The following is a 21,372-nucleotide window of genomic DNA, read 5'->3' as shown; positions in this document are numbered from 1 at the left end:
AAAAAACCCACCCCACAACCAAAAAAACCCCATCAAACTACAAAAGAAACCCCTAAACCAAACCAAACCCCCCCGTCTCTTCCACCTGAAATGATTTAGTTTTGTGGGTAGGGGTTTAGCCAAGATGACTTACAAAAGCTAAGTCTTACCTTGAAAGAAAGTTTTCTAAAAGTTGTGTAACTGTCCAACCTATCGGGTTGTTCTTATTTTAATGTGAATTCTACCAACTTAATTTCAGCTGTTCATGCATCACTTGCAGGTTCTGAAATTTTAATGTCAGGTGTTTAGAAGGATTTGAAAATAAGGGGAATGAGATGGTGTAAAACTGTAAGAGCTATTCTTTGCACTTGAAGAAAATAAAAGATGATCATGTCATTCTTGTTTGACGAGGTTTGTCTCTACAGCCCTGTTGGTAATTTTGTAATTGGTATCTATAAGGTTGATTTCAGTGTTCTGATCAGTGGGCTTGGGCGGAGCTTTGATGTCCCTGATGAAACCACAAATATGTGTTTGGGGGGAGACAGAGGATCCTGATTTGTCTACAGATTAGTTTTTTTACTCAGTATAATTTTTTTAATGATTAACTTCATAGCAGGTGAAGAAGCATGTTCTCCAAAAGACCTTTCATTAAGAATAGAATAGAATAGAATAGAATAGAATAGAATAGAATAGAATAGAATAGAATAGAATAGAATAGAATAGAATAGAATAGAATAGAATAGAATAGAATAGAAAAACTGTAGGTCAGAGAAATCTTTATATGGGAGTGGCCAAGTGATATGAGGAAAGGAGGCCTAGATATTAGAGGTCCTTTAAGACTTATTTTTTAAAAAGTATGTATTATGGCCAAACTCCTGTGATAACTTCTGCTACCATCATCTGTTGTAATGATGCATACTGTTTTTACACTTCTGTTTTTCAGGGGCGATTTATTGAACCCAGCTTGCAAAGGTGCAGTAAGACTGAGTGTGAAGAGCCTCCTTTCAACTATGTGGTTCAAATGAGCAACAAGTTATTGCTGGATATTAGACGCTACCTTGGAAAATACTATAATGTAAGTATTCAGAAAATACTCTGCCATGTGAGATGAGTTTTCTAAGTGGTGCTGAGTATTTGGTGACTGTTACTTTTTGTTTTTTGTACACTCCAAGGTAATAGCATATGACATCAAAACTCCACTTTGTGAAAATAAATCAATTAATGACTACAAATTCTAATTTAGAATGTTTTTTTCTCAGTTCAGTCTCAAGTCATGACAGTTAGATGTATATAAATTTTTGTAACTGCGTGTGTCAGTATTATTACAGATGGAGTAGCTGTTTTCCAGATTTTTAAACTAAAAAGTGCAGAGTTGATTATCTTAATGCTTTTGAGAAAACCTATGAAGCCTATCAAATATACAGATACCAGTTTCTCATGTAATTGAAATCTGATTCTCTTTCTCAAACCCAAATTGATGTATATGTGTTACATTGTAAAAAGGAGAACTGAATGTAGCTCTGCAAAAATTCTCTGAAGGACAATAGGAAGGGAAATACTATGAATCTATCTTCATAATGATTAGGAGGGCAAAAAAGAGGAGAAAGATGGGTAGTTAATTAAATAGATATAATTCGGGAGTGGGGGGGCAGTGCTAGAAATTCAAATGGCCAACAGCAGTGGTTGGCTTTGTATGGCATTGTGGAAAAAAAATGTGTAATATTTGAGATTCCTATCTTCACACTTTCCAAAGTGGTGACTGGTTAGGAAAAACACTACCATGATTTTTAAATTATATCAGTATGTTTTATATCTCTAATATGCTGGAAGCATCATATTTTGTGAATTGGCAGCTAGCCATTTTGGTCGAATTTTCCTACATCTGCTCATCCCATTGCCTGCCTGCCTTCTTTGGTTATCCAGCATTGCCTGTTCTTACAGCTTCAGGACAGACATAAATTTTGAAAGCACTCATAACCTTTGGGTTCTCATAACCTTTGATATCCTCAAAAAAGTATATTGTTTTTAAAATTTGGCCTGTAAACAAATGGCTTTACCTAATTTGTGGTGTGTTTTCTGAAGCATTACAAAATACTTTTGCAGACAGCAGTTACAACGCTAAGAATTATCATTATAGTTTAATACCAATATCATTTTGCATTGTCTTTCTTCTATATTAGTTCTTACTGCAATTGTAGGTAAGTGTTTTTTAAGCTCTTTTCTGTATATGTAATAATTTCCGAATGTATCAATACTTCTTTGGAAGGTCTTTGCATCAAAGGGAGCACAAAACTTTCCTAGAGTATTTAAATTCAGGCAGTATTTCACGAGGTAAGGATAGATTGTTCCTTTCCACTGAAGTTAAAGGTAGATGACTCGGACAGGTGAAGTTACCAAAATGCTGAGTCTCATGTTACTTTCTTGCAAAGTCCAACTGGCTGCAAAATTATAATTTAGTTGATATTACTATACATATTATATTAAATTATACAATGTGTTATTAAATAGTATGTCAAAGTAATATGTTTACACAGACTGCTTTTGTACCAAACTTGCTTCTGAGCAACTTTTTTAGATTTAATGATAATACACAATGCCACATGCTAAGTAATTTCTGGCATATAAAGTGCTAGAAAACACATGCATAAGATGAGCAATAGTAAACTTGATGAATGAAAGAAGATGCATTTAAGGGCAGGAAAAATTCTTACTACTGACAAAAACAAAAAGTGGTGTAATATTTTGCTTTGTTCTCTTTTTTTTTGTTTGTTTTTTTTTGTTTGTTTTTTAAGACCAAGCTGTGAATTACATTGTATTAAAATCAATTAAGTATCTTACTACATGGTACATAGGATAATTAAGTGTCCTTCAAAAGGAATTTGTTTGCCCTTGTAAGTAAACGCTTTACAAACTCAGTTATATATTTAGTACTGAGAATTTACTTTTAACCCAGTTAGCTATAATAATAAGGTTTAAAACTACATTTTAACTGTGGAATAAATTCAGACTCTGGAAATGCAAGATTATTTTATTGTAAAAAGTAATTTCCAAATTGCACAATAATTATCATTTTAAAAAAGGCTTTCCATGGAACTGGGCAAGTAAACTTTCTATCTGTCCTGTTAGCTCGTAAAAAATCAGATGCTGTGAGTTTTAGTTCATTCCTTTCATCAAGTACTTGTAGTGACTGTATAACAGCTGGAGTTGGAATTCAAGTGGGTGTTTGCACTAATATATATAATCCTATAAAGACACACCCAGAAGTAGTATGGCAAAGAACAGTCTGAACAAAACATTTGATGAAACTCAGAGATGCTTATTTAACAGTCTTGTATTGTAGTGGTTGCATCTGAAAGGACTAGAGAAATCATTTAATATAGACAAATATATTGTCTAACTTTGTCACTCCATTAATTTTTAAATTTTTTTTTGCTTATTACTGTTGTTTGTGTGTTGGTCAAATGGCACATAATACAAAAACAAAATGCGAAAACTAATTTTTTAACCTTTAAAATAATGAGCTACCTTTTATGAAGACAGCCCTATCGAGTCTTTCAGCCTGATCAACAGCTCACTGAAATGAGTTAGCTTACTTTTTTTCAGTGAGCTCTGAATAAGATTTTTTTAAAGTGTTAAGGTCATTGCACGTTGTTTCCTTTAGTCTACTGAAATGCTTTTATATCTGGCTGTTTAAATTTAGGGGCGGAGGTGAGTACCATAAAATGTAAAAGTAGAAAATCTGCTTGCCCTTTTTGACACTTGAAACTGGTAAATAAATACAATGGTGATATACTTCTTTCCTTTAAAAAGATGCAAATGTACGTGTCTAAATAGAATTTTGTAAGCCTCCTACAATCCCATTGTTTTGGTAAATTACTCGCCTTTATATAAAATTTTCTGTTTCCGCAATAAATTTTTGCTATTAAACATAGAAATGTTTTCTATCTGGCTTCCAAAATATATCCACCATTGCTCCAGTATGTATGGATTTCTTAATGGTATTAACAATACCAGTTTTTATAATCTTACTCCTAACTGTAAATATATCTAAAAAATGACATGCAAAGATTTTATTTCTTTTCAGAAATGCATTATTCTATGAGAGATTGATCCTGTTGTGTGCTTGCTTTTTTTTTTTTTTAATTCTGCTTCAGAAGAGCAAATAGATGAAAAGAGAGAGAAACGCTAGCTAATCTAAATTGGGAAATGAAGAGGGCTTTTTTAAGCATGAAAATTTCATCATCTTGTCAGCTGGCAGAATGCCTGCTGTGTGGATTCACAAAGGCTAAGAATTACACTTTCATGAAATTTTCCTCACTAACTGCCCTGGTTAATTTGAAAGATAACCCACTGTTCTAATTCATTCCTCAATTGGGCGGTGCAGGTTTTATCTTTGATCTGACAAAGCATTTGTGTTAATCGTTTTGGCCCTCTACTAGACACTCTTGGGATTGTGCTTTTACAATAAATGTGTCTGTGATAGCTCTTTAGTCTATTATACTTACAATAGATCCATAGAACTGGTAATTAATTCTGTGCTGCTTTGGAAATGGGGAAGAATAGGTGTAGCTCTGTCAAGTGCTGCTGGGAAGTTTGTTTAGCTAGTTCATTTTTGAAGTGTTACCCTCAGCCATCAATGAAACATCCATGCAAGGGAATGGGTGAAAGCTGAAATATGCAAGCATAAATGGCAAAACTGACCAACTTTTGTGCATAAGGAGGGTGTCATTTCATTTATAGTAAGTGGATCTAATTACTGTGATGGAAACTGTTTTGTGTTTCCCACTAGAATATTCAAATGGTCGTTTTTGAGCACTTGGTAAGTAAATGCCAACTCTTAGATACCCTTTTAAAAAGCCCTGTAAAAATCAGTATTCACACCCATAAAATGATTCCCATACCTCTTCAGCTGCTGAGGTGTTAGTTTTGCCAACTAAAAAGAACTGAATAAAAAGACCCAACCTATTGTATATGCCATTTGAGGAGTAGCAAAATTCATACTGAGCTGGTTGGACTGGCAAGCTGTTTTCCCTGAAGCAACAGTTTTTAAATCTTGGTTTTTAAATACACACCTGTGGTATTATTAGTAGTATGTTTATAGGCTAAAACCTGTTTTTATATAGATGCTCTTTATATGCTGTCTAGTTAATAGTTTATGTCATCTTTAGATCTTTTTATGTTTTTCAAAATGCATAACATGATGCAAACTTTAAAAGGGTTTTTTAAAATACTGAAAAAATCTTGGTCCAGCCTGTATTGCACTGGTTTTGTTTTACAGTCTTTTTCTAGTGGACTGTTGTAACCCACAGGCAGAAGTGAGTTTAGAGGCTATTGAACACTGCTAAATAACTTTATACTGTTTCGCTGCAAAAATTCAGTGTTCAATAGCCCTCAAAATTTCTCATTTCTTACCTGTGGTGGGGTGGTCTACTGCTTGCACATTAGGTCGCAGTGTAAAAGCATGTTGGTACACTTTTCAGGATCTTTGAATTATTATTTTTCATATCCATAGCTATTCTGACTAATGTATATACATTCTTGGGTTTTGCATTAGTATTTTGCGCACTTAAAGAGGTAAAAGATTTATAAACAAGATAACATTATAAGAGGCAATAGCGTTCACACAGGTTTTGGGATTGCATGACATATTCGCTTAAGAGAACAAAGATGACAGGGCTTGTTGTGAACCTGGAATCTCCCACACTTCAATCAAATGTATTGCCAACAACCCACAGGTGTACACCACATGAACAGGTGAAAATATGATTGTGGATGATGGTGATGACTTTTGTAATCATGTTCTCGCAAGTCATGTATTGAAAGCTTTTTTGTTTAGTGTGCGGGTAGGGGTAAGAAGTTTCTTTGGCATGAGGGAAAGGTGCTTAATAGTGGCAATAGTACAGTATTTTATTTATTGTTGTGCTAATAGTACTAGAAGTCTATGGGCATGTGATGAAGAGTAGGTAGGGCCAGAAAATAGAAGGAATTGTGACACCAGCTGATGTGGTAGGCACAATCAGATAGCTAGACTGTGCTGTCAAATTAACTCCAGTGATTATTTTGAGCCCTTCCTGTTTTTCTGAGTCTTTTCCAAGTTTTAAGTTGTATCACTGTCATTTTGGTTTATACATACAGAAACCGAGACATTTATTTTTAGTGCTGAAATCTTCCAAGTCAAGGCAGAATGAAAAGCAATTGGAGTGAAAGATAAAAGATTAATGTGATTCCATTCACAGTTTACTGGGGACCTGAGAGAGGGAAGGGAGGCTGCCACCAGATTATCAAGAGCTTTCTCCTCCCCTCCACAGTAGCTTTTTCTGATTCTTTCCTTGATTGAGCTTGACAAATGGGTTGTATTTGGAATCATGTTTTGGTTAACCAGGAGGAAATTAGAGATATCTTGATTATCGAACAGAGCAGTCAGTATTCTGCTGTATGAAAGCGTTACACATCTGTCTTATTATAATTTATGTTTATTGAATAATAAAAGATAACTCTTTGCTTACCATGTGTAGTGTATTTTGGGGACGAGTAAGCAGTTATTTGTCACAGCACTCATAGTGTCTATTAACTGGAATTGATTCACTATTACTGCAACTTCTCCATGATCTGCCCTGTAAAGGAATTGTTTGTTTTAGACTTACAACATCAATATGATTTTTAGTGAAGTGTTTCAGAGTAATAATCGATATGTCTTTACAAAGGGTTTAACTCTCTTCATTGGATTTTACTAGCCATGATGGACATGCATCCATCTCACTGATGGTTGCGTGAGGCTGAGTGTGACGCTCTGGACTCCAGATTTTAGCTGCTGAGAATGAGTGAACATAAGCAAAGGAGCAGTATCTGTTTACTGTTGATTCTTCCTAGTGCTTAGTCCACGGTCTGATACCTTGCCAGAGAAGACTTAATGACACTAGATATCTCTCTCAGCTCTTTGTAGAAAAGGCTCCCCAGGCTGGCCACTGCATGGAACAGGTTCTAAGAAATGGGGATTGCGTCAATAGAGTAAAACTAACTTTGTAATTTCCTCTGTAGGTAGAATACAGGAATGTAAGGGCTTATTATCACAATAATTTGTCTGCTTAGGCTTATAAATGTCGGTATTGTGAAGATCATGTTACAGGAAGTGTGCCCAGAGGTAAATATGGTCATGGTTATGATTGCCACCAAGTGTGTAATGTTTACCTAGGTGATTGAATCATTCATCTAATAACAAGATGTTGCTGTCTTCAGAGGATTACAGAAAGCACTGTCTTTGAAGGTACTCTGTTGGAACTGATCTGTTACCCCAGTTGAAGCAATGATGAATTTTGGCAACACTGGGAGAGCATGTTTGTGCTGCACTATGGAGATATGGTTGCAGCTCTGTGTATCTGATCTGTCTATAAACTGACTACAAAGTATGTAGCTTTGGTGTACCAGTAGCAGTATTTATTATGAGATTCTGTAGCCAAGAATTTAAAATCTTGGACAAATCTATGCAGCCTATGGAGAGGTCTGCCACAACTGCATTACTAATAGTGTCTGAGCAAGCTACTTTGAGACAGAGTGACCAAATGTGCCCTCCTTTGGATACTACCTTGGATTGACAGAAGTGCTATAAATGCTATATAGCTTTATAGGATTTGCTTCTTCTGAGACTATTTTAATAACATGTAAATCACAAGAGAATTTATGACAAATCACTTGAAGGTCTTGAAAGGATCAGTGTTCATCTTCTTTTTATAGTAGTTTTAGAGAGCCATTTTAAATCTGTTTAGATTTTTGTTAGATTTAATTTAAATTTTTGATGGAAAAGGATCCCACTGTTCTCTAATTAGAGATATTACAAGAAGCAGTATTCCAGTTAACTAATTAAGACTTAAAGTAAGTTTTAAAACCACCAGTTCTCATGGAATTTTGATACAGTTAATGCCTTATACTAGAACAACTTGAAACAAGAAATTATTGAAATATCAAACCAGATTAAGTCTGTATCATTCTACGGAAACTTTTAATAGAGAACACATTATAAACAGCTTGCTAGGAGATGACACAAGTGAACAAGGTCTGTTGGCCTTGAATACTTGTTGCTGGTTGATGTATATATAACTAGCAATGCTTACAGCACTCAAGCACCTTGCATCCCCCGGGAGAACCAAAGTTAAAATCTGAAGCTGAAGAGACTGTGTTTTCTCTGGATATGGTTCTTTTCACAAGGATAAGTCTTCTTGACATTCATGACCTAAAAATAATGTGGTTATCAGAAATGTTTTCTTAGAAGTCACTAATGATACGGATGTCCATGGTCCAATGCTGATTTTAGAAAGTGAAAGTTACTTGCTTTAAGCCTTTTTTTAAAAAACTAAATTGGGACCATCAGTGGTAATTCAGAGTTGACTGGGCATATCAAAATACGGAATGTTTTATAAGAATTGTAAGAAATCTAAGGTACCTATCCTGAAGTTTCTTACTTTTTATTATGAACCTGCCTTCATCTTTAAAAGAAAGCTTAAAATAAGTTTTATAGCATTTGGGAAACGAAAATATTTTTTTATGCAGTTACCTTCTTTTGTAAACATTTTTGTTTGATGCTATCTTTTATAGTCCACATTCCTGAATATTATTGAATAAGAAAATCACAGGGGTTGGGGGATGACAGAAGGGCATACACAAAAAACTTCATCTATGTTTTCCTCAGCATGCTTTTCCTTGGCATAGTGGGAAAGGGTCTTGCAGGTATTTATTTTTTCCTATCCTTAGATTTTAAAATAATTGTTCTAATTTACTGGTTTAAAGCAGTTCAAATTGTCAAAAAAATATTTCCAGTAATATTTAGTCACTGCTATCTTGGTAAAATACTCTTAGGAAAATTTAAATAAGGTGTTCCTCAACAGAAGTGATTCCAGTATTCAGAATCTCATCATATAGAAGCTTTGTTGTTAGAAGGTTATTTCAAAAACTTACATTCAACTTAATGTAAACAGCTGTTTAGTTCTTGATGTTCTTTAGTATTTTGGTGCAGCAAAAGAAAATGGATGAATGCGTAAGCATTCAAGGATCAAACAGATCAAATGGGTGGTTCAGACCTTTCAGCTTCGTTCCTGGAAGTAAGTCATGTACATGAAAAAACCTCAGAGCAATGAGTCTGGACAGCACTATTTAGCTAAACTCCTCTGCCTTTGTATCTTCATTCATGTGCTTAGGGATGGGGAAGGCAACACCCTAGCTGAATGAGACTTATAGGGAACTATTGATTTTTCTTTTACAGTGGCCAAGAGAAGTCTAAGCAGTACCCGAGATAACGCAACAAATTGTCTATAAGATTTCCTATATCCTAGGAAACACCAGGGTCAATTCTAGCAGCCTGTGCTGTGTTAGAGTTGACATTTATTGTTCCTCTTGACTCATGAAACCTGTTTTTCTACACGTTTGTTGAAGTTTAAGAGAAACAGTTTGGAGAGCCGGTGAGTTTTGGATCTGAGATTAAAAAGAGGTGTTATTTCATTTTAAGTGAGAGTGCTCCTGTCTGCAGGAAGAAATGGCAAAATAGCATTATGTTAGACATGGCTTCATAAAAGGGTTTTGCATTTGCTTCACTGTGTCTTGTTCAGAAGTGACGGTCTTGTAAGCGCCACACAGTCTCTGTTTTCTACAGAGTGCCAGTATTTCCTTCAGTGGATATATGCAAGTGGATTTTTAAAATTTTTTTTAATCCTCAGGCATTAAGAAAATAGCTGCTTAGTGTGCCTGCTTTGGGAGGTGGTGTGATTTGAGTGCAGAACCTTATTCCAATGTGTAGTCAGATAGTAAAGCTGTGCTCCAAAACAGGTGTAGGTCTCTGTAAAGAGTCCTTGAAGCTTATCAATCAGGTTAGCTAGATTTGTCTTCAGATTATATTTCATTTTATGACATCTACTGATGGACATCCTCCTACTTTTTACTGAACATTATTTACTCTACTTTTCTTCACATGAACATGGTTTTCCGTACTTCTTTTCTTTCTTTTAAATTGAGCCTGGTGAATTGGCAACTCTGCCTGTGCTTTAGTCCCAGGCATTCTGTGATGGCACACTGTTTTAAAGGCACTTTTATTGCTAAAGATGAACCTCCCCTCCGTATTTCCATGCCATGCTGAAGATTATTGTCTCTTCAGTCTGCCCACAGCTGCAGCATCCTAGAACAGAAAAAATAAAAGCTGTGTAGTCCTGCTAAAACTGTTACAGCAGTTAAATGGCAGTCTTGTTCACTCTTTCATCTTAAGAGTTTCAACTCTCCAAGTATCTTCAGTCTAGTAGATTGTGTTAGACTTTGAATCCACAAATGTATGAAACACGTCTGAGGTTTTCTAAAGGTATACCAGGTTTCTACTTGAAAATTAAGGCTCTGCAGAATTTGACAAGTAAATGTTTTCCTTTTCTCCTGAACAAAATCATTATCTTTGTAAGTGGCATCTGCAAGAGAGGCATCAAAAATCCACAACTATCAGTAAAGATCTCCAGATAGAAATGTTTATGCAGTGACTGAACTTGTTCTATCTAAAAATAAAAATCTCAGTTTCAGAATTGTAGCACATACTCTGAATGTCTTGCATCTTTATCTTCAGTCTCCTATGGAATAGTATAAACAAAATGTTGATGTTTGAAGATCTTTTTTTTTTATACTAGACCAGAAAGCAATACTTTTTGTCTTGTCTTTTTCCTTTCTATATTGGTGGCTATAGTTCAAATGTGGAAAACAAGAAAGTATGAACTCCCAGATGTATTTCTTTAATTAATACACCCACTCAACAACAATATCATCCCAGAGATTTATTTAACTGCCATTTGTCTTCTGTTCTTTTTCCCTTTATCACTTGTCACACCCTGGTTTTGAAGATTATAGGCATGCACATGTTGGAGGGCATTTCTGTAATAATGTGCTTTCCTTTCCTAATGAAAATATGGTCAGTGTAGCAATATTCTTCCTTTCACCGTCATTTGATGGACGTTTCTGTATTAATGCCTTCAGTTTGGTTTATGTATATTTTTAATGTCTTTTTTAAGATGTTTTCTTTAACAGCACTTAATTTGTGCATTCTGCCATGAATACGAAGTATTTAGCATTGTGCATATTTTACAGTTGGTATGTCTAAATTATTGTTTAAATTTTTAGAAGTTACTGGATTTGGAAGAATTATCTGAAAGAACAAAATAGGAGGTGGAGTCAAGTGGAAGTGTATCCTCATCAACTCTGCAGTCAGCCCCCATTCCTTTGAGTGCAAGGCAACCCAGCTGTGAGGATTGCTGGCCACACTCTCATCAGAGAGAGAAAAAGGTGGCGGGGGAGAGAGAGAGAAAATTAGCAAGACAAAATTCCTTTCTATCAATCCTATCTTTACACAAATTCAGACTTCTGAGTTCCCATACGTGAGAGTGTAACTTAATTTCCAAATTACATGATGAAAGCACATCTGTCCCAAAATTAATACCTCTTGAGAATATCATAATTGTATATACTGAAAATAATTAGTATCTGTAATTTGCAAGTCATAAATGTCTAATTTTTAGCGAAGTTGTTTGTTTCCATTTAAGATAAATTCTCAATTTAATATCCAAAGCAACATTTGACTGTACTACAAAGGGGCCAGAATTGTTTAAAAACAGAGAACCCCCTCACCCCACAAAATACACAAAATGACATGTGCTGAATTCTGTTGCAGCATGTAACATAAGCTTTCTGCAAGAACTTTGTAATTACTGTAATAATTTTTATTGGTTAATACATATTTTTTCTTATACTGAGGCAATTCATGCTGGATGATCTTGCAATAGAACTAGCAGGTATCAGGCTACCCATTGACCACCTATCAAGCGTGAAGATTGAATGTAGAATTTGAATTTTGTAGAATGTCTCTTTTTATGTATATGTGCCTGTATATAGATATATATGTGTATGAATAATGGCATTAAGATTAATACAGCTATTTAGAAATATTAGTTTGTCTTCCAGTAGTTCATGCAGTGTTGGTGATGCTTTTTCACACTAGTATTTGCATGTGGTTTTTATGCTTGTTTGAAGGAAGCAATTAATCAAATTCCCCCTCCCTCCTACTGCTTTCTACCTCTCTTTTTCTTTCTGTGATAAAGGATCAGCATTTATACTATCTTGTTCCTTTAATGGGGCACCTTTTGGGGATCACCTTGTTAGGTTTTTGCTAATTTTTTTTTTTAAACCCAATTAGTGAAGTAGCAATAATGGAGTAAACTGAATTGTGATATGGTCCTTGAGAGAGTTTCCTGGCTGATTAAACACAAGGTAGTTTTAGGATCAAACACCCCTGCTCCCTTCCCAACCCCTTAAGTAAAAGAGACTGAAATACCCTGTAGGGAATTCATAATTAAAATTCTGTATGATCTGACTTGTCTTTGGAGACTTCCTAACAAGAATGAGTCAGACATCTTAAAGGCTCAGAATTAACAAAATAAGCCTATATTATCTGCCAAGAAATGGTCAGGGATTACTCCAAAGTTTTATTTTAAACATTTTCTGCTGAGTCCATTTGTGAAGGGCTTCATGAGGCTAGTGGCAAGATGCCACTCAGTAATCAGGTGTCATTCAGAAAAAAGCTTGAGCAACAAATACCTATTTGAGGAGCATCTAAGATTGTAGTGAAAATAAGGAAAATTATCTAGGAGTGATTACAAGCTTTCATAATGAGAAGTACATCTAGTTTCTATATAAATTAAACTGGTGCCTTTCTAGACACAGGTCTGTGCAGGAGAAACCAGCATCATAACCAAGGTTTAGTCTCTCATATTGATGGAGTTGGTGTGATTACAGGCCAGTTATTTTTCCAGATAAAAGGCATTTAGACAGATCTTTTTCCCTCCCCTTCTCTCCACTCTCATCTTAATTGCAGGTAACTCTTTAGCTACAAATTTTTCCACTTTCCTCTTTATCCCCTGGTGGTGAGACACTAAACTGTCTGGAATGCATCAAACATGATATAGTGCTAGGAGGCTGTTAAAAACTGTTTGGGTAGGAAAGACCTTAAGTCAAAAACGGGCAGCATGGCATCCTTAAACAGGTTAGTGAAAGAAAATGCAAGATGTACCTCTCCCTCTGTCTGTGGTAGTTTCTTCAGATTAATTCTCCTAGCAGACTTCATTAGTTGTTTTTAGGACATTCCAACTATGTCTGAATAGCAATATTAACAAAGGAATTTTGCTTCTTACATCTCTTAAGTGTTTTGGAACTCTTAGGGCACCCTTCAAGTTTGGAACTGATATGTTGGAACATTGTCCTGCTTACAGAAGGTGATGGAGTAGAAGTTCAGAAAATGTCATTCCTAGTGGTTAGAAACATAATATGCTTTAAAGCGGGCCCCCTGCTTTGCCCCTCACTTGGGGACTGTCTGTCAAAAACTGAGGAATGAGAAATTTGCCAGTGTACAAAGCACTGCAAGAATCTAGTCTTGGTACTTGCAGTATTAAGGTTAAATATCCATCCGTCTTCAGGCAGTTCCCGTAAATTTTGGCTTTTACAAAATTTATGTGATGGCATATGAGATAATTTCAGTTGGTGGTATTAATCTTCAATGATCTCCACCCGTGGTCTGAATGAAAGTAGATACTGATATGCAGAGTCACGACTTTACAACCCGTAAGGTTATAAAGAAGGTATGTTTATTCAGCGCTGGGTGCACGGGGGATCGCTCCTCCACAGACGTGCACATTTTGGAGCGAAAGGCAGCTCCTTTCTATAGCGTAAGTGTTTACATATTCATGATAATCCCGAGAATAGGGAAAGATATTACAATTAGTTTTGAGAAATCATTATCATAAATCCCGCCCCAAGTCCCTCCCCGTTGCGCCTGCGCAATGTCTCCTGATGGTCTTGGGCAGGGGTCTTCAGGATGAAGATTGAAGATTCCTCTTCTTCCTCTCGTGACTTTTCACCCAATTAGGTCTCTTCAGCATGTCAATTTAGCATTCTTTGAATTCCCCTTCCTTATCTTGGGACTCAGTAGTTGCAGCTCCTCCCTTATCTCAAGAGCCCCTCCTGCTGAGAGCCCACCCTGCTGAGAGGCCTGCATCTATTTTGTTAAGGTTTCTCACTTCAATACCACCTGGCATAATCCATACCCTCAAATAATGAGTATTTAGTATAACATCCTTCCTCCCCAGATAAAATAAAGTCCTTGCCATTAGCTTCCACTCAGAATTCTGGAATGGAAGCAAAACTAGTCCTGCCCTGTGTGTTTCCTCGTTCAACCCACAAAGAGGCTGGCATTCACTACTGATGGAGCAGAGAAACTTTCTGGGCACCAAAATATTAAGACTGAAATCGTGGTGCAGTAGAGATTTATTTTCTCCTGGTACTGAGCTTTTTCATCTTCTGTTAGGGTTGTCTTTGTGAAAAGGGCACTGAACACAAAGATGTGCTGGATGAGAGACAATCTTAAGAGGGATAGAATTGTTCCAGCAGCAGGGAATTTTGGGGGAAGAGATGACAGTGTTGTTTTGGGACTAACCTGTTCACCTTCAGTGAAGAGATGAGGACCAACAAGTGTCAATTATTCTACTGCCTTGGAAGGGCAGTGGACAAATGAGCCTGGGAACACTGGAAGATGCCTTTTTGATCTCATCTTGTTGCTTTAGTTGAACGTTTAATACCTTCAGTTACATCAGGAGAGCAGTTAAAACCCGAGTTAAAATTACTAAGATTCAAATTAAGATTTCGTTGTCTAGGGAAGGGGGGTGTGTTGGTTTTCTTCCCTTCTCCCTCAAGGCTTATGACAGGGAAAAATGAAAATCCTTGAGTTAGGTGAGTGAATCACTACAGTGCAGTTTATTTGGTCATAGAAGACTGAGTCCACAGATAATTGTGGCCAGTTAATTGGGGGGGGGGGGGGGGGGGGGAGTCGAGAAGTGCTTGCCAGCAGAGGAGAAGCTATTGGACTATCTTCTAGTGTTTTACTGAAATATGGCTTTCATGTTCGTTACTTTGCAGATACTTCACATACTTTGCAGGTGATCTTAAAAGAGGTGCCAAAACAGTAATCTAATTTAAGGATTAAAAAAAAAAAGAAAAAAGATTGTGCTCCACTCTCTTGCCACTGCTTTATTATTTTAAAGATCAGACTTCTGGTACTAAAAGAACAAAAATCTACTGAAAGCTGTGGATTCATAGGAGGAAATACGTGGCTGTTTCTGACAAATTAGGTACATGGGTTAGGAAAGAAGCTGCACAAAAGCCTCCTTTGGATTGTAGAAGATGTTAAGAAATATAAAAGTGTTACACAGTTAATGAGTATGTCTGACTTGACTTTTTGGGTAAAAGTCAGTTTCTTCAGAAGAAACTTGTAAAAAGTTTGTCTTGTGGACAAGTCTGTTTCACCTTTATGAGATACCAGCACACACAGGTAAACAAATTCCTTTATTCCCCATTCTGTTCTGTACTGTTGCTTTCCATACTGAGTGCTCAATAGAGATCTGCCATACCTTTCTATTTCTGGAGGTGTGTTATTGACAATAGCTGCCATCTCCACATACCTTTTTTTTTTTCTGGAGGCAAAATGATATAGACTGAACTGCCTAATAATCAACCTTATTCTCAAACATTTAAGCATATCTAATAATAGTATTTCGTTATTATGGCTAATGCTTAAAAAAATTGAATTTTAAGACTTTTTTTTCTGAACAGGAAAGTACTAAGATAATTCTTCCAACTGCTCAGAAAGTTAGGAAGTTACTAGAAAGTAATTAAGTGGAAGAAAAATCTTTCCATTTTTCCAGAGTACATGACGTCTACTTCAGTGAAGTTGTGCTTAATACTAAGATGTTAGCTTTTATTTGAGGTGCTTCTTACTGAAGAATTACTTCATTGCATTGCCTAAAAGAAAATGTACTGTTGTTTCTTTTTAGTGTTACTTTTTTTTTAACCCAGCAACCATTTTTTTTAGAGCAAATTTGTATGAAATCTATCAGATTATGAAGGCTCTGCTATTTCTTCAGAGAGCCTTGGCCTATCCCTGGATATTTAATCGCTTTTACATCTTTCGCAAGAGAAAGACAAGAATGTGCTTTCCTTGAACTTAACAGTTTGGGCAATTTTCTGTAATCCAGTAAATACAAATTGTACCCTGATTATCCATCTATGTCTGTCAAGCAAATTTTAATGGATGAATGAATGAGTCAAATCCTATGCATGGAAATATACAAATATGCAAAATATGGGTCTAATTACAAGGCTGCTAAATTTACACAAGGTCAGGTAAACAAGGCACTGTGTAATGATTATTAATTGTTAATAATGCCTTTGGCAAAACACATTTCTGCTCTGAACACCTAATATGTTTGCCTTTTTAGTTACATGAAACAGCCAAATTGATCAGCTATTAGAAAAAACAAAAAGCATTCTTTTCTCCCATCTTTCTTCTACCTCACCTCCATAATTGCTTACTGGTTATTTCTGAGTAGTGGGAAGGATACTGTTCTGAAAAATAAAAGTACATTCAACAGTTACGTATGAAAGTTCCACAGTAAAAATTGAATAAATTCATTAACATTCATTCATTGAATAAATGAATAAATTCATTAACAGGTAACTTTTTTCCTCATAAGGTAGTACTAGGAGCATAGAAGCTCTTACAATCTGTTATCCTACATGATAAATAGGATCCATTTTTTCCTGTTTCATAGTTATCCTTTAAAAATGTTTTTAATTGTTTTGAAGTGCTCAGTCTGTCCTGCCTTAATTCTGTTGCTCTTTCCTTCACCCTCATCCACATACTTTTTAAACTTACCTGTTATTTCTTTTTGTCCACTGTAAATGTTTGTCATGTGACTACTGTAAGACAGCAATTTTCAAGAAAGGAGAGAGACAAGGATGAAATGGGAAATACAAGGTTCCATTGTTAAATGAAATTAAACAAAACACGCAAATTTACTTTCATTGCTAGATATATATTATATTGGGTTGTAAAGTTGTAAGAACAGTTAATTTGGACAGGAATGGTGAGGGAGATTTGCAGGTAGAAAAACCTATCTATAACGCATTTCTTAGTTTTGCCTGAAACTTTTCTTTGGTTTTGCAAGTACCTCTCCTGTTGCAAACTGTGCAGCAGCCCTAAGTTTCTTTCAGCAGTACCACTTGCTTTCTATAGCACTGCCACAATCATAAAATAACATGTTCTGAAGATGAAACAAGTTTAAACTTCATGAGGAACCAAATACTCAGAAAAATGTTCAGTCTTTTATGCTTGTTAGGTCATTGCAGCCCAAAACCACAGACTGATTAAGTATTAAACGATGAACAATGGAGTTTTATTTAATGAAGGGATTTGCTCAGTGTAGTGTTGGTCTCTGACATTAGCTGGATGCTTAATGATTCAAGGTACTCCCTCAAAGACAAATTTTTTCAGTAAAACTTTTTGTAGGATATGCAAGTTCCTACTTAGTGCCTGACTTTTCTGATAAAACTGTGAGTATTTTCACCTGTATGACTGCACAAGTCTACTGCAGATACAACTTCTGTATGGCATTTTGTGACAAGGAGTTCCAAAGACTATTTAATAGTGTTTAAAATATTTCTATTTTTCACTGCTGTGGTTTTGTCATCTTTTCAGCTTCACTGAAATTCTATTTTGAATTACAAAGAAAGGTAAACAAAACAACAAGTTTATCATCTGTATACTTCATTGTCCACATTTATAGGCTTTCTTTTGTTAACTTCTGTTTTCATTGACTGTCTTTTGCACTCCTTTTATTCCTCTTTTGCCATGATAGTGATGGCAAAACTAAATATCAGCAGGCACGGATGCTCACTGATGTGAACAGGGGTTTTGATGGGTACACAAAGGCTATGGCTATTTATCAAAATCCTTTTCATCTTTTATGTTTCTGAATATTCAAGTATAGAATTGCCTAACATAGATTGTTTTTAGCAGTGCAGATGATCAAACTTACGGCAGCTACTGTGTTAAACACATAATAACTTCTATTAATCCTGAGAATTTGTAGTAAAAATCTTTCAACTAGTCAAAATTTACATTTTTGTGATACATGTATTTACTTTTTATAACGTGTTTGTAGTCCCTCTCAGGCTGCTCTTCATTATTTTCAAATGTTAGTAGAAAGTGATGTTATTTCACTGTATCTGGTATGTTTATAACCACTGAAAAATTTATTGTCTCATACTTTTTTTATTTATAGAGCTGATTTTGTTGCTGTTCTTTCCATTGGTTTCTTCTATCTGGTTTTAGTGATGTGCCCAGGATTGTAGGCAGCACTTCAAGTGAGGCCTCTCTGCTGCCTTTATACGGAGAAATGATTATTTTTTAGTCCTTTGTTCAGTTTTTTTTCTCTGCTTCTTTCTTCTCATTCACTTTTCCTTTGATTAGTGTATTATTTTAGCATAATTTTTGCCTTTCAGCGTCAGTCTCTCACTGTGAGCTAACATTTATCATTCTCACATCTCTCCTCCCTCCCTCCGTCCCTCACCAATATGGCCAGAATTATCCGTGCTGGTTTTTATATTTATGCTCTTTTATAACTTTGCATTTGTTGCATTTTTGAATCTTTCCTATTTTCCACTGTTGTAAGAACTTCTTCCAATTTGTATGTAACTGTCACCTAAACAATTTCTACTGTTGATTGTTTTGGCTCTGAACAGAAAGCCTGGGTGGTAAACAGCCTTATAAGCTTAGCAGAGGCTAAACTTTTCCATCTTCCAACATGAGGAGCTCTCAATTCTGATATGAATTATTTGTCTTTTCTCCTACATCAGTGTTAAAGTAAGTCTGGATTCTTGCTGGTAAATTGAGTTTGTTTGGGTCAAGCTGACCTCCATCTGAGATCCCAGAAGTTTTGTTCTTTTGGGTTCTGATTCTTACTTTTCTAATATTTCTCTTGTATAAGGTGAAACTAATACCAGTAGGTAGACTCTATTTAGCTTAGTTTTGTTACTTTCTGTAAATTAATTAAATGACTGCTCTTCTGGCTGTTTAAAAAGTACACATTGAATGTTCACATATCCCGAAGATCATTTGTTAATTCAGAATTATTATTTATTTACAACTCTGGTACTACAAACAAAAGAAGGTATGACTACATAATTTGATCACTTGGACCAGACTTGGGGCAATTTCTGCTACTGGTTGGATTTTGGAGTTTGAGTGGATTTCTTTTTTTTAAAAAGCTAATTTCAGTAAAGTAAAGGTATATGGTGCATTGTTAGTGATATATTTTTATTTTATTTTATTCCCCTTCAACTTTTATGCATATTGATAAGTTCAGTCTGTTTTGCAAACACTTACTAATGCTATAATACGTTTTCCCATATCTCCCTTCTCAAATTTTTACCGTTATTGATTGAAGATTCAATTGAGAAATGTGTTTAGAACCCTGCTTTCTGTAGTAATCATAGAAGTCAGTGGGAAGACAAGAAAATTGTATTGAAAGAAATTGTGTGCGTGTGTGTTTTGTGTTTCAGCATAGATTATCTCTGCCAAAATAATAGCTGTCATTTTGTTCTTGTTATATTAGTGGCCTGTAGCTTACTACTACCCCTTTTGCCTTGCTTTTGTCCATTCGTCTATCTGTGAGTAGAAAAAAAAATTTGTGAAGGGCCATAATTTGGGGGCTTTATTATGCTAATAAAATCAATATTTTGTTATCTATTTAAATTAAATATTCCAAGATGGTGACCCCACTCTACCCTAGTATCAAAGCTGCAGACCTTAACATTCAGTGACTTTGAAACTTGAGTTCTGTTTAGAATTTCATGTCATGCCTGTCGCAGGAGAAAAAGATGGAAAATGTATACGCTGAGCCTATAGGACTTCCTGCGGTGCTTATTAATCCTTTATGGATCATTTGAAATGTTTCTAGTTTATTTAAGCTTTGCTGCTTGTATCAGATTGTTCCTGCAAAAAAAGGAAAAAGTGATCATGCTTTGAATTTTTAAAAATGATCTCACTTTCAAGCAAAAGCACTTTTATGCTCCATTAGAGTTGAATTTGCCAAACTCTTACATCGCAGTAACACAAGCTTTACTGGATAGATAAACGTGTTGTTCAAAGACTGACTAGAACTTTACCAAACTGCATATTAAGATTTTGTCATCTTGCAATTTTTGTTCTGAATATTTTGTTCATGTGAATAGAGGGGAGAGACAGAATTATTTCATTAAGAAACTGTGCAGCACAGTTTTAATCTCTTAAAACAGGATAGAAAATAGAAAAATCAAATTTAATAGTCTGGTATAATACTAGAGAGTCTGGAAAAACTCCTAAGTGTGCCGTCTTGTGAAGAAGCATTCAAAATTTATATACATAATTGGGGCTCTACTTTTTTATGTTTTCCTGCCATTTTTTAAATAATTGATAGAGTTATAGAGTAAATGTGTTATGATTTTTATCTTGTAAAAAAAAAAAAGCTCAGGATCCACAGGCAGGAGATGAAAACTCTGGGTAAACTTATCTTGGTGGCAGATTAAGAACTAGTCTCCAAATGGAATCCACTAGTAAGGGGTGAGCTTGCCATTTAATTCTCTGCACTTTGCAGGAATACAGAGGCCAGCAGATCCCTTGACAGAGTGAACGCTTGAAACATCCGTGTTTTCTATTTTCTGAGGTTCTTTCCTCTTCAGATATGTTTTTCTTTGTTTAATTTGTATTTATATTTATGGATTGTTGTATTGTTGTAAGTACTACTTTAAGGGGACTTTTTAATTGTTGTTTTTGTCAGTTAGACCAAGATTTTATAATAACATAGATATAATATCTTCTAGTTTTACTATTTCTATAATATTTTAATATGCTGTCTGCCCAGAATGGTATTTTTCAGCATGGGTCATATGAAGTTTCTGCCTTAAAAATCAGTAACTTCACAGCAAAATGAAAAATTGTTTGTTGTTAGTCTCCAAAAAGTCTCTTGTAGGGAGTCATCTTCAATACTAGAATCTCAGCTTATTTCTTCAGTTTCTGTTATTTCATGTAGTTTATAACATAGGAGAATAGATTAGTATCAGTGTGAAGTAAAAACACCTTTTATATGTTTATATGCTTTTACAAAATGCTTAGTACCATAGTAACTGAGGGAGCCTAAAGGGTTAGTATATTTCTTTAAATGTTTCTAAAACATACGTGAAGTATTCTCCACATATTACACCAGAAAATTTAAGTGTCTTGTTTTTTGAGGAGCGACAGACTTTTTGAGTGTCCATACCCGTACATTGTCTGTGTGTGATCATTATTCCATTAAAAAACCAAAACTCAAAACCAGAGGAAAAAAAAAAGGAAGCAAAACAATTTGGAGTATCAGCTTAAAGTTTCAGACACTTTGTTTTTATATAGATGTGTGGTCTGCCTTGAATTTCAGGCAAAGGAAATTCAAAAAAGGAAATTTTAAGTTTTTATATATGTGT

The 21,372-nt window shown here is 35.3% G+C and overlaps 1 protein-coding gene across 1 annotated transcript in view; it reads left to right on the top strand.

The window, feature by feature from the left end:
• Positions 1-21,372, top strand: part of POLA1 (DNA polymerase alpha 1, catalytic subunit) — a 205,950-nt gene that overhangs the window by 94,503 nt on the left and 90,075 nt on the right. The window contains exon 34 of the mRNA XM_074814612.1: positions 923-1,054. Coding sequence (XP_074670713.1) covers positions 923-1,054 — 132 coding nt within the window. The remainder of the gene's footprint in view (positions 1-922; positions 1,055-21,372) is intronic.

This window comes from Strix aluco, chromosome 2, assembly GCF_031877795.1.
Source record: "Strix aluco isolate bStrAlu1 chromosome 2, bStrAlu1.hap1, whole genome shotgun sequence".
Taxonomy (NCBI): Eukaryota; Metazoa; Chordata; class Aves; order Strigiformes; family Strigidae; genus Strix; species Strix aluco.
This window is presented reverse-complemented; position numbering and strand designations above follow the sequence as displayed.